This window comes from Ixodes scapularis, unplaced genomic scaffold, assembly GCF_016920785.2.
Source record: "Ixodes scapularis isolate PalLabHiFi unplaced genomic scaffold, ASM1692078v2 ptg001568l_1__unscaffolded, whole genome shotgun sequence".
In the NCBI taxonomy this organism is placed as follows: domain Eukaryota; kingdom Metazoa; phylum Arthropoda; class Arachnida; order Ixodida; family Ixodidae; genus Ixodes; species Ixodes scapularis.
The window spans coordinates 1370383-1384839 of NW_024610167.1; the positions used below are offsets into that span (position 1 = coordinate 1370383).

At 43.4% G+C, this 14457-nt stretch overlaps 1 protein-coding gene across 1 annotated transcript in view; it reads left to right on the plus strand.

Annotated features, from left to right (window-relative positions):
• Positions 1-14457, plus strand: part of LOC8043935 (Down syndrome cell adhesion molecule-like protein Dscam2) — a 288829-nt gene that overhangs the window by 233485 nt on the left and 40887 nt on the right. The window contains exons 6-9 of the mRNA XM_042288283.1: positions 2091-2211; positions 8351-8526; positions 12099-12371; positions 13492-13592. Coding sequence (XP_042144217.1) covers positions 2091-2211; positions 8351-8526; positions 12099-12371; positions 13492-13592 — 671 coding nt within the window. The remainder of the gene's footprint in view (positions 1-2090; positions 2212-8350; positions 8527-12098; positions 12372-13491; positions 13593-14457) is intronic.

Consider the following 14457-nt stretch of genomic DNA (forward strand, 5'->3'; position numbering starts at 1 on the left):
ACCCATTGCAGGCACGACGTGGCTGAACGGGAACGTACCACTCGTTCTGTTTGATAAATTAAATCTTGTACAATCGCAGGTTGGCTGAATTTAACAGATCGCGAATAACTATTTTGTTTTCTGCTCCGCTGCGACGTTATAATTGAATTATGGTAACATATCTGTTTCCGTAAAACAACGTTTTCTTTTAATAAAACGCAGAGTTGCTTACAAATCTTATATTTAAACAGCCCTTTGTGGCAAATGAAATGCGAGAACTTTTGTAGAATTAGTATTGTACAGGGTGCCACAAAAGAAAATTTACACGGTCTTTTTTACCGCAAAAATAAACTAGGCATCGCCGAACGCTCATTCTCTGGCCAAATGTAGAGCTAGAGGTCACAACCGAATGCCAAAGTTTCAGCCCGATCCGATAACTTAATCAAAAGTTATAAGCGATTTTCTGAAAATGTCAATCGGAAAATGGAACCCATTTTTGCCTGTTTTCGGTTTCTGGTGCCATAGAGTCCCATGCGTTCGAAAACTCCGTCGGCCGCCATTTCTCCATTGAAATTTTCAGAAAATCGCTTATAACTTTTGATTAAGTTATCGGATCGGGCTGAAACTTTGGCATCTGGTTGTGACCTCTATCGCTACCTTTGGGCGGAGAATGAGCGTTCGGCGATGCCTAGTTTATTTTTGCGGTAAAAAAGACAGTGTAAAATTTCTCTTGTGACACCCTGTACATAGAAATGTCCTTAAACACGTCAAGCAAAACAAAAAAGACAACTTCTAGCAAAGCTTTCCTATTCATAAAAAAAGCCGATTGGTTTAGTATACGCTTAACTAATATTTACTGTTGTAGAACCAGAGTTCTTCTTTAACAAGCCGACATTTATATACGCAAGAATCATTACCTTCTGCATAGCATTTGCGAGCAGCTCCAACCGGTACACTCCGAAACTCGCTTGTTTACAAATTAAACGGGTTTAATATTTTCTTAATGCTATCGTTAAATTACTAAGTGAAGAAAACCATATCATTCTATGTTTTTATGCATTTATTTATAAACACATTTACATCAATCAGCGGGTGGATCGGCCGCAGTATATTAAGTATTTTTTTTTAGAAATGTTTGAAATGTTTGGTGCAATTTGTTTTTATTTTTTTCTTAAGTTATTTGCCTGCTTTGCTCTTGTTGGTTTTATAACTTTTGTAGGTAGGTGAGTGCTCATTAATTTATTTAATATATCGATTTTTTTTCAAAACTAGATTTATAGTTATTGGAAGTAAAGTTTGTTATTTGTATTATTGATCAGCTACAAAACCTGGGAAACTTATTAACGTATGGACGCTCGCCTATTTCATCTCCTGCTGAACATGATTTAAATACTACTGCAGCAATGAGTTGGTTGCGTGATAACAGATTTTTACATAAAGCGAATTGAGCATGCTGATTGTGATCCCAAAATGCACATTATTCGCGTTGCTGAGTTTGACGGAGAGGCTGTATATATGTTTACACGTCTTTGATGTTGCCGAATCACCCACGTTTTCGTGAAGATCACTGTAACGAATTTTCAATACCTGATAGCAATTCACTCCTTTGGTTACTTTGAGAGGGTGGTAGAAATGTACCCGAGAATCATGCGTACGCATAGATCACGTCTGACAGATCATGATCGAATACTGCAACAATACGACATCACAGAAGTAACATAAGAGACAAAGGAATCATTATGTATCGTATATAGTGCTTGGTTGTCAGTCCTTTTTTATTTTAGCTGTGTTTAGAATCTAGTATGTCGGGCTGAATAACAACATTAATGGGAATATAGTAGACTGATAAAAGGTATATCGAAAAATCAACCCATAGAAAACATGATGAAAACGTCTTCTTTTTTTCTTTTTTTTTTGCGTAGAGGCTTACCAAGATGTCAGCCACCAGCTTGAGTTCTCACTTTCACCGGGTTCCCTTTCGTTTTCGTCTGCTCCTTAGCATGTCCTCGTTGTTGTGTTTTATACGGTGTGTACAATGCTTTATTACGCGACGTGGTTACCTTGTAATGTTCGTTGCTAACCTTTCGATTATTTCTTTTTGTGCCACGCAGCCCCACAAGGAGTGGTGGCACCCAAGATCACGGACAGTCACCCTTTCGTGCAACTGGTCGAAGGACAAGACATTGTAGAGATCGCTTGCGCCGTTCAGGGTTTTCCGGTACCATCGTACAGGTGAGGCTACGACGGCATTAGTTCTGTTCTCATATAATGCACATGAATACATGTAAGAATGCGTGCGTGTTACCTCGATATAATGAAAAACTTAACCGAGATGCCGCGAGTAAGTGACTTCAGGTTTCGTAACGGTAAAACAATTGGCAGCAAATTTTATTTTCAAAGCGCTTTAATGCATTCCATGCATTATAGGACTTTGGATTTTCAATATCATCTCTAAATTTAGTGGGGAATCTATATGGGTGTATAGTTCGCGAGACATCAGGTTACTAGTGCTCTATCGCCCTGCCAAATTTAGCAGAGAAACTTAATTGGTGTATACGGTCACCTGACATCAAGTTTCCCGCCAAATTTAGTTGGAAAACAAAATCGGTACATACGGCCAAGTGCCGTCAATTTTACTGCCATATTTAGCGGGGAAACTGCATAGGCCTATTCGGTCAAGTGCCATAAATGTTCCCTAAATTTAGCGAGGAAACTGAATTGACGCCACTTAAAATGACATCAAATTTCCCGCAAAATTTTCTGGGAAATGCACGCACGGTTTGACGGACTGATCGACAATATAGGGGAGAAATGGGGGGGGGGGGGGGGGAGGCCAGCGTTAAAGTGCATTTTGTGCTTTATTATTGTGCTTCCTGAGGGAGACCCACTAGTGGCTCGATGCGAATTTTGCAGTGCCATGTTTATAGACATTTATTACTTAAGGAACGCAGGGAGAGCCTTATTGGTTTCACGCATCCTGCTTTGCTATTCGTTATTTTGCGTTATTATTGGCTGTTGCCGCATCGTAATTAGATATTCTGTACTCGCCATGACGTTCGTTTGTACGCTGTCGCCGACTGTAGCCTTGAAAACGTTCATAAAATTGATTGTTGCGTCTTACCCTCGCAGTAGGAAGACTATTACGCTGTGGTGTTGTGCTACAATCATTATAGACACGTTTCTTTCGCGATTCATGCCTCGTGCACTATGTTTGGCAATTTAATGTGCGAAGCGTGAAAAATTTCGTGGAAACCAAAATGATCTTTGTAATCAAGGCCTCAATGTTACACTATGAAGGATAGCGTAGCACACATCGTTTTTTTTTTATATATATCAGAAGAAAGCAGAAAGAAATACGAAGTTGGTTAGATCAGTTTGTGAGCAAACCACATTTTGAAAGGCTTAGAGTGACAGCCGATATTACAGCTCGACGCGGGACTTAAAATAGTGAAATGTCGCATAAAAGTGTAAAAACAAACTGTAAGAAAAGAAGAAAAAAAATAACAAAACGCTTAGAGGCAAACAGCGCGTGCTGTAGGTCGAGCGCTCTAGATGCCTATTGTTCTCGCCCTCTCAGCTACTCTAGTCGAGGCCTGCTCATGACGTCATCGTTAATTGGTCTCTACCTGCCCGAAGCGGCAAACACGCGGAAGCTCGATGAGAGTAGGCCTAAAAGCGGCAGAGGCATGACTCTGGTGTCGCTGCGTCAGCTCCTTCCTAGCTTACTGATGGGAGACGCTGCAAGAGGTGTTAGCAAAAAAGCTGACGCAAGCTGGGTTGGTGCTGGGCGGATCGACTTTAATTGCTGACGAAATGAGAAAGGTTGGGTGCGTCTTTCGAACACCCAGCCTCCAGTGCGCGCTCCTTGTCACCCGCCGTGCTTTGGGTGCGCGAACACTTTCGATGTGCACGAGAATAGCCTCCTATATACCAACAAAGCCTGGCAGATTGCCACGCGAATCAGCCGCCGAAATGGAAAAGGTGGAGAGGCAGACAACGGATGAGAGGAGAGCAACGTGTCTAGCGCCCCGCTGCGGCGAGACGCCGAAACACACTGCCGAGTGATCCCATGCCTCCGAGACCCCTAAGCGCGCGTGTCTCTGAGGCCTTGAGCGAAGACGTGTATTTCGGGTCCTAGACGCCGCAAAAGCTGTGCGCTGACGTCCAGGTTCCCCGAGAAAAGGCTCTTTGATGATCTGTGGTACCAGATCATCGCACCTTAACCCTGCAACCGGACACTCTAGGGCTCCATCGTCGAAATTACAGGCTTTGTGTGCATAGAGGAAGCTATGGCACGAGAAACAGATGATATTGCGAAAGGTAAGAAACGAGCTAGCCTGCCGGTGACTAAGCAGAGCGCAAGTTCGTCTGCTTCTTTAGCAGTGGTTGCGTGTGTTGGCGACGGAAACCGAGCTCTGATTGGCTCCGAATGGAGGATAGTGGGTAGAACTCAAAGCAAGCTGACTCGATGTCTACTCACTATCCTTGAATCATAGCCAATCATAGCGCGGCGTTCTTACGTCACCGCAACCCCTGCAAGAAAAGCAGACGAACTTGCGGTCCACATTGGGATGACATTTGGGGAAGCAAGACGTAGATACTATCTTCTAGGTTGTGTTTTTATAGGGAGCTATTCTATTACGGCCATAGCTTATTGCGCCTCTGCTCACCGCGTGCTGGCGGCGACCATCCAGAGAGCTTTTCGAATGTGTTTTCCGCACCATAAAGATTGCCGGTCTTGGGAACCAATGATTTACAGCTTTATACGAGCATGTTCAGTGATCAGTCTACTCAAATATGGCATCCAGTGAATGCACGAGGAATATATGGCAGGCACCATCTCTCTGCTTGTCAGGGCATGTGCGAGCAATTACCAGCTTGCTAAAGCTACGTTCACACGCAGGCTGCACGTGCTTAAAATATATATTTCGGGCAGTCCATGAACGATTGGGAGCAGGGCGACTTGCCGCCGCCATTCTTTTGCTCGTGCTGGCACGCCCGTGGAATTGCAAGCTTGTCAAAGCTACGTTCACGTGCACTCTGCATGCGCTTGCACGCCTGTGGCACCAGTTGGGACTTCATGCTTGCAGTTATCTATAAAGAACATCATCAAAATTTTACCAACTCATTTAACTTCCTATCCAGTCACGTCGTCTCGACAGTTTTCAATAGACGGTCTACAAACTTTCTTTCAACCGAAGTCTTTTTAGACCTCGGTTGAAAGAAACATACAATACAAAATGCAAAAGAAAAAAGTATACGTCCATGTCTTAATGTATTCTCTCTTGCTTATTTCTATACGATTTGTATAGGCTAGAATAGATACAATGTTAAGATGCAGCGCCGAGAAGCAGCATCGAAGCCACTTCGAGATTCCTTGCGGGGGCTGTTTTTTTTTTTCATTTTTTTATTGACAAATATTTATCGCTTCTTGCAATGTGGTATATATGAATATGTAGTTCACCAACCCTTATTTGCTATATTTTGTATAAATTATGATTGTAGAAAAGGCAGCATGCTTGTCCTCTCTTTATATTTCAGGATGGTCCTCGTCCACTGGATTTTTTGAAGTGTAGGGTGTATATAGCGGTGGAGCAGTCAACGCTACTGAATTACTAGTGCTATGATTGCTCCGTGGCATGTCTATTTGTATTCTCTTCCTATGCGCGCACGACAAGTGGCGAGGGCATGGTTCCATGGATGTATGGTGACAAACAAAATTACTATTAAGGATTTTTTTTTGGCAAATAACTGATTTATGTTTTTTTTAGAAAAGTGATATAAACTTTGTTAACACGTCTATTTATGTTTGATCAAATTTCTATGCAATTTATATCGAATAGGCATGGGCGAATAGAGTTTTTGGGTCCGAATCAAATTGAAAGCGAATAGTGATTTTGGTCGAATAATTTCAATTCGAATAGTTTGAATAGTGCGAGTCACAAATACCGCAAGAAATATTCAAATTATGGATTTATATTTGTCCTTATTCGTAGAGATGGGCGAATATACGCTTATTGCGAATAACCCATTGAATCTTGTTCTATTCGGCATTCGCTTCGAATCGAATTTAAGTATTCGACAATATCGCAATAATCGACATTTCTGAATGCTCTGGTTTTGATTTCCTGCCAGGCAGCGCGTGCTTCCGACCATTTCCTCCATTTCCTGCTCCCGAACTCAGTACACTTGAAATTTACAGTTATAGTACTTCAAACAAGGAATAAGGGATAATATAAAGGTATAGTTTAAACATATCTTGCGGTATTTGTTACTTGCACTGTTTGAACTATTCGATATGAAATTACCCGGCCAAAATCCCTATTCGCATCGAATTCGATTCGGACCCAAGATCCTTTATTCGCCCATGGCTACTTATTCGGTATCAGAAAAACTGTAACCCTAAATTTCGAGTGTACTGAGTTCGTGAGCAGGAAATGGTGGAAATTATTAAAAGGTCGCGCTACCGGGCCGGAAATCAAAGCCAGAACGTTCAGAAATGTCAAATAATTCGATATTGTCGAATACTTAAATTCGATTTTGAAGCGAATGCCTAACACAACAGAATTCAATGGGCTATTCGTAATAACCCATTATTGGCCCATACCTACTATCGAATCTGTATACACTAACTTCAATAAAAAGACTACAGAAAAAAAGTCGAGGTAAAAGCTATAGATAGTTGAGAGAAAGCTGGATTCATCGTCTCTGGGTTATTTGTATCCTTTACTCACTATTTTCCATAGACATTCTGCCAAAAGTGTATAAATATAGGTCTAGCTTGCATGCTTGCGCGGATGGAGCACCAATGAGGCGCCATGCTTGCAATTCTCTATGAAAAGAAAGAAAATAGGGTTGGTGAAAATACAAGGATCATAGAAAGAATAAAAACATTTAGGGACAAGGACAGACAGAACAGAACTGTGCTGTCTGTCCTTGCTTCTAAGTGTATGTATTATTTCTTTGATTCTTTTCAATTGTATGTAATGGACACTCCGGTACGCCGGTGCGTGCAAACGACCATCCGAGCAGACGAGATTCGCAGCATGTAAGACTAGACATCGGAAGTCCGTAGCTTATACGAACATCGCGAATAGACCAATCTCACCAGCCAGTCTTGCGTCATCGCTGCCGAAATGCATCGTGGGAACGGTAATGAAGTAGAAACCACATGTAAGCGATTGGCGAGCGGCGAGACAAGTGACGGCGACACGCTTCGCTGTCTCTCGCTCAGTTCCTCGACGAGGCAAACCACATGAAAGCGACGAGAGAAAGCGACCAAGGCGATCAGCGACGTTTTCTAGAAATTCAAAAACCGAGCGACGCGACGAAAGACACTGAGAAATCTCCGTCGCTCGTCTGTAGCTCGCTAAATCGCCTACATGTGGTTCATCCTTAATTCTGCACGCGCGACAACCCCTCTGACGGGTTTGCGCGAGCAGAAAACGAGTCGACACAAGCTGTCTCTTGCCCTGTCACTTGCCTTCTGTGAACTATAGTTATGGAGGCGTCACGCATTAGCTGCACGCTAATGGCACATTCACAATGTAAGCGGTTCCGCGTTCGCGAAGCGGTAGCGAACGCGGTTGTATAAAGATCCAGTACATTTGCACGCGCATTTGGTGTCATCAAATGCTCATGCAATTGTACTGGATCTTTATACAACCGCGTTCGCAACCGCTTCGCGAACGCGGATCAGCTTCCAGTGTGAATGCGAAAGTAGTGAGGTCGGTATATTTCATTTACGTCGGGCTGATGTGGTTCATCGTTGCGAAAGTAGGGACGAGGCACGACAGCGACATTGATACTTAAAGCGAAACGGGAGGGAAAGTCTTCAGAATTGTTGTCAAGAAACTGCTCAGAAACAACTTCTAAAATAACTCTCAAATTGCGCAGACGCCAAACTTCTGTCGCAGTGACATACGTTACGTGGTAGCGTAAATTTACAGTGATTTTTTTTGTGTGACTAGGACGTTAAACTGAAAACATCACCGAATGAAACTGGGTACGACTCATATGGTGTGTCGTTCATCCTGCGAATATATCACAGACACGTTTGGTCCTTTGTACGGAAATTTATTTTTTCTAATAAACTTGCGATGTGCAAAAACCGGATTGCCCAAATTAAGGCCTAAAGACGGGAAGTGTTCATAGGTCAATCGAACACCTCTAATGTAGCTCGCCTTCTAGCAAATTTATTTATCGTTACTGTTCGCAGCAAATAAAGACACCAAGTAGCGGCCTTCTTTAGTACGGCAATTGTTATTCTCGTGTTGTCTCCGAGCAAATACAGACAGCCTCATGGCAGTACATATCGATCTGCGTCACGCTGCGAGAAAGTGGCACTAACAGCGGGGCTTGTCGCACGCAGCTGGTACCGGGAAGTGGACGGTCGCCTCGTGGACCTGTCGCTCGATCCGCGGACGGCCCAAGTGGACGGCTCCCTGTTTCTGTCCACTCCCGTCCTCCGGGACGCCGGGAAATACTTTTGCGTCGTCAACAACAGCGTCGGCGAGGAGCAGATTCGAACCACGCTGTCCGTGACAGGTGAGCCTCTTCTCACTTGCGCTCAATATGCTCGCGTGCCTACGGTATCGCAAGGATTGATTTCGAGAATTTTTAACTTTTGTTTCTCCACGTTTCTATCTTTCTTTTTTTTTTCTGCTTATTATAGAGTTTGTTCAATTGAAAATGTACATAATGTTTCATTTGATTTAAAACGTTTTTTTATGGAAATGAGATTTGTCATTTGGCTAGCTTACCACGATATGTTGGTTAACTGTTTTAAATGTTTGCGATGAAGGGCCATGTGGAAGTTGCAAAATGACTCTAATTCCTCTAAATGCAAAACCAAATTAGAAAGAAAATGCGTTCTATCTCGGCAGTTAGCGTTTCCTTGGTAGGTGCACCGACGACATAAGCGACAACGTGACTGAAACCTCCGCGTCACTCTTCAAAGAGCCATTGTGGGAAGGGCATATCGCAATCTTGTTGCAAGTAGTCTTTAAACCGCGAAAATGCGTCCAATTTAATAGACTAGTATAAAAAAAGCTTACGTTTTTGCATTTTTTTTAATCCTTGTCAGGTCTAATACTAATTGCCTTCGAAATGCAATTGACACGTGACCTCTCAGGGCAATACAAAAAATGTTAATTACAGATCATCAGTTAAAGAGCATTTCCTCATAAAATAAAAGTCGTGGGTACCTAATAACCACATGGCGGAGAGGGCATTTGTCACGCTCACTTTTTTGGAACAAAATATATAAATTATATAAAATCTAACACCCTGCATATTAAGGAATTGACGTGCCGATCATCTAACAGCCCAGAGTAGTGACGTCAAAATAACAAAGAGTAGAATTGCGTGTAAAGTACGCAAATAAAAGTAGCAGACAGGAAAACATGATGAGGCAGAGATCATCACACTTCATAGATCAGCAGTCTTCGCTGATTTACATAAAAGTTTTTTGTTTACACAGAGTGCCTTGATGACCTGAACTTATCCAGCCTCCTTTGGAGTTTGCGGGGCGAGAAGCTTTAACAGATTGACCTTTCCCGCTATACGTAATGGGCAACCCCGAAGGCAAACGATTACTGTGATTGACTGCATTTACGAACTGCCTGCTAAGGGGTTATACTATAACACTTCAGAAATGCGTATGCTTTGAGTCGGTAAACAAATAGCGTCCTTTCCATGCGCCGCATTAGAAGTGCGGTTTCGGCTAGGAGCACGCTGAGTGGTGGCGACGCTATTTCTTTTCCGGGGCGATTATAACGCTCGATGATATTAAGTTCTAGTATTGAGTATAGGAGCAAACAACAGAGGTGTACCATTTCGTTTGCGTTGCGTTCTCCATTTTTCGCATGCGTGTAGTACCGATGCGCCAATCCTAGCACCGCAGCTTGGGCTCCACGCATCCGCAGTGGGGAACACGTAAGGCTTACGGAAACTCTCAGTGTTCGCGTTCGCTTGTATACGCAATACTACAACACGAGTTTTAATATTGCTTATGCGAACACACGTAAGCACTTTGCGTTTGTGGTAGCGTTGTCTGTTCAGCAATGCGCGTGCGCGGAGCCCAGACTGCGTTTTGATTGACGCATTGCGACACCGCGCATGCGCAAAAGGGAAGCACGCAATGCTAACGCCAACGCGAAGGTCTTGTATTCGCTCCTATACGCAGTATTGGGACTCTCTATTAGACACTTTTAGTATAGCGTTGCTGACTCTTGCGTGTGTAATGCGTATTAAGAAACCACCTCCTCGAGCAGATTTTAGTTGTGCGTTCTGTTAACGCTCTTGAGCAGGTTTTCCTCGCGCATTTTTTTCCACAATTCCTCGTACTTCCAGTACCGCCAGGCTCTTCAAATACACATAATAAGAAAAACCCTTCCCAGTTATTTTATTTTAAATTCCACCTAGGTACAGCTGCCTGATAAACCGCGCTTTTTGCGTTGTGCGGAGGCTACGAGTAGAGTAAAATTGCGTGGCGATATTGAAACCTGGAGTCTCCGACAATCATCGTGGATATGGGACACTTTATAAATTATATCGTGTAAAGAAGCCCTTCACGTACTAATGTCCATTGCACGGCCACAACCTCGGGAATTGTTTGAAGAGCTATCCCTCCGTCGGCAAAAGAACTTCGCGATGAGTAAGGCCTTGCGGTGAGCAGACGCAGCGCTCACTCGAACTGTGGGAAGTGAACACTTTAACTGTGCACCACTGCAGGTGCAAGAGAATCCTCGACTGCGGCAGGTTCCACGCATAATTCCCGAATTGAACTTCCCGTAACTTCATGAAACACGGAGTTTCATCGAAACTGCCCATTTCGATCTGGATGAGCATCGTACCGGCGTGCGGTCGTGCATCAATACTGCGTGGTGCACGTTAAAGACCCCAGGTTAGCGGTTGTACCGCACTGGCTAAATTGCTCATCTACAGCTGAGACACTAGACGCCCACTGAGGCAGAATAACTTCCGGCTGTATAAACATACACACAAGAATTAGCTTTGCTTGAGTTTCGTGACCACCGTATCACTCATGTTGCCCGTCGAGGTAGCCGCCATGTTGATACTTGAGCTCTCGCGGGGCCCGAGATCCCTCGAGAACATCCCACAATGGGCCCGCCACGGAAAATCCCCAGCGTTGAGCTTTTAGGCAACGAGCTAGCATTTTTGTTTAGTAGTGCGCACGCGCATTTTTCCCGGCGGCCCGAGCTATTTGGGTACTTGAGAAGCTTGAGGTTTAGCACCGTTCACGCGCAGAGCTTCTTCGTTTGCTAAAAGCGGTGCCTCAAGCTGCTCAGGAGATCATACGTGTTAGCGCCGCCTATTTAAAATTTCCCAACTATGTTTACTCTTGCAAGACCTTCTTATACACATTGTGGTAATTGCTTGATCGTTGATGTTTACTAGCCCCCAAATGCAGGGTCCCATAGCCCTGGCACATCTACAGCTGTGAGAAGTTTATACCCTAAACACAGAGATATACGTTTCAAAGTGACATCATTTCGGCCACCTTGTTGCCTAAATTATTTTTTTTCCAGTTATCTCAAGCTTTGTCTGAAAAAGCATGAAGCGATTTTAATTCCTTTAATATGTTAAAACAGTCCATGACAGGGTAAAAACAATATACAGCATAAAAAGCTGCATATTGCAATATATCGTGTGTATAACACACCATACATGCTGGGGAGATTACATTTTCGAATTGTAACTGCCACCATTTGGTGCCCGCTCTTCGCTAGGCAACAAAATTGCGACGCTCACGGGACATTCGGGGAACGAAGGGTCAACTCTCTAGAAATAGGTTACTTAGCTGATATAGGTAAGACTCCCCTGGGTCTTTCAATTCTCCGTTGCGATATTAACATGAACCCCGTGGCCCTCCACAAATTTAGTGTCTTGTTTCCCTCCAGGATTTATAACCTTTTTTGTTGATGCACAAGTTTTTTCGACGTGAAAGCTCAGTTTCGCAATTGTGCTATAGATGTTATAGGAAGGCTACCCATGAGTACAATATTCCTACGGACCCAAGTTCCCATTGCGGGAACGCCCAGCTCCTCCCTTGTCCCATAGCAGCTTCCAGGAGGTTACGCTCGTATCTTCCGCAGCGGCCTTAAAGGCAGAACTTCAGCCCACCGTGCAGACGGCGGATGTGGGCCATCCGGTGACCTTCAACTGCTCCGCGAGCGGGCAGCCAGTGCGGTCCGTGTCCTGGTACAAAGACCAGAAGAGGCTTCAGCCTACGGGAAGAATTTCCCTTCTAGCGTCGGGCCTCGTGCTCCGGATTGACTCAGTCTTGAGACAGGACGCCGGGGTCTACCAGTGCTACCTTCATAACGAAGCTGACTCCGCGCAAGCGTCGGCCGAGCTACGGCTAGGAGGTGAATTACTCCAAATCTTTCACTCTAGACATTGTTTCATCTAACTCTGGACCGCAGTGAACGCAACGGGCCATCCCCAGTCAGTTCAGTACTCTCAGTGCATCGAGTGTTTACGATTCTTGAGCTTAACTACCTCCTTGAACGTCGACGCGTGACACACTGACGACTTTAGTATCGCCACGAAGGTTTCTACTGTGCGCTAAGGTCTATTGTAAGATGGAACACAAACCAGGGAAATTAAGAGGAAACAGAGACTTCTGCGGAGGAATTGGAAAAACATAAGTCTCGCATATCAATTTTCCTCGATACGTTTTTTCTAGAGAAAAGGAACATCAAACTAAGCTTTGGACACAAGCATTAACAAACGTACAAATTACTTTCACCCGCAGTTTTCTAGAGATAAAATTAAATCGAATTGAGACCCGAAATTTGAGTGGACTGGAAAGTATATTGTGCGTCAATTGCAGGTTGGAGAAGTTATCGTAGCAAAACTAAATAACTTAATCAAATAAGGTAATTATGAGTCCCTTCTTCAGTCTAGCATATTGTTTTATGCGGCACAATGGAATATATCATTGTGTCTTGTTTTTTAGGAACGCTACAAGTTCAGAAACTGTTCTGAAAGTAAATTCCGGTATACACAGAATTAACAAATAAATGTGTCGGTTATTTCAAGATTTGCGATAAAGGGTGAGCAATGGTATAGTCAAAGTGCTCTAGAAATAAAATATAATTATTTGGTCCTGGATTTTTTTTTAAATTATTTAAGAATATGAATATATTTTACCTATGAAAAGGAATACCTCTCACATAGTCGCAACGAGGCTAAACGTTTTTTACATGTTTGTTTTTGTATAAAACAGCCTATGTTGTCTATATCTTCACATAAAACAGAAAAAACGACTTTTTGTAGCATTACAATGAACCAAATTATAAAAATGTAACCTTAACATACATTCGAATTTTTCCACTCCTTGTTCCTGGTCACATAATGTCCACTAAATCTAGGCACAAAATTGTTTGAACGCATACTAAACGTAGTTTTATATACCAAATCATAGCAACTGTTCCAGTTCTTTTTTTTCGATGTAAGAACGCTATACCTTCTTCAATTTCGCAGATGTTGCGCCTTTCCTCTCGTCCACATTTGCCGAGCAAACTTCTTTGCCCGGCAACAGCGCCTCGTTGCGCTGCTCGGCTTCTGGAAGTCCACTGCCGCAGGTAACAACCTTTATGAAAAACTTGAACATTCTACAAGCATTATACTGCTAAGTGAAAAGGGGAAGCAAAACGCGTGGAGAAGAAAATGAGGAGTTGATGGACATGATGCTTTAACCTGTACCTCTTATATGAACTGTAATTATACCTTCGCGCATTATTCACCGATCATATCTGCTGGGGTTGAAACATTGGCAGGAAAGGAACGTGTCATAGGGTTTAAATGTAAAAAAAAAATGATATTCGGCACCCGGATGGGTCATCTTATGCCAACACATCACTAACGGCGGTACCGGCCATGTCCACTGTTTTTTTTACTGTTCTTTGTAGTTGGCTATCTTCCATTTATACGACTAAAATAGGTTGCTGTGTTTCCATGCGAAATGGTCCGCGTAATATTTTTTTGTAATAATTTTGAAAAAAATTAATTACATGCTTAAGATATGTTATTGAGTGGATCATTCCGCTGTGTACGAATGACATAGCTAACGTTCCTCCACAGATGCAATCTTTTGATTCTCGAGGCGAGGGGATTGCCAAGATTCCGTTAAGGTAATTTACAAAGCCGTCAATTTCACAGCGAAGCATGTTCCTAGTAAAAAGTTTACAGCGGAGCTCTTAGGGATTAGTTTCTTTGGGATCGTGACCGCCGGATAAGAAATGATGACGCCGAACTCTGGACAGGTACCGCCATCTATGACGACGGCGGCAACCAGTTGCCTGGTTGACGCCGTCGCTCATAGAGGGCGGTAAGCTTTCGTCGGAGGAAGAACAGCGGGAACAAAATGAGCGGCAATGTGCGGAGCAGGGGGAATGGTTGCGCAACCGCTGCGAAGCTGCTACCGCCTAAAATTCCGCTGCGTCGAGC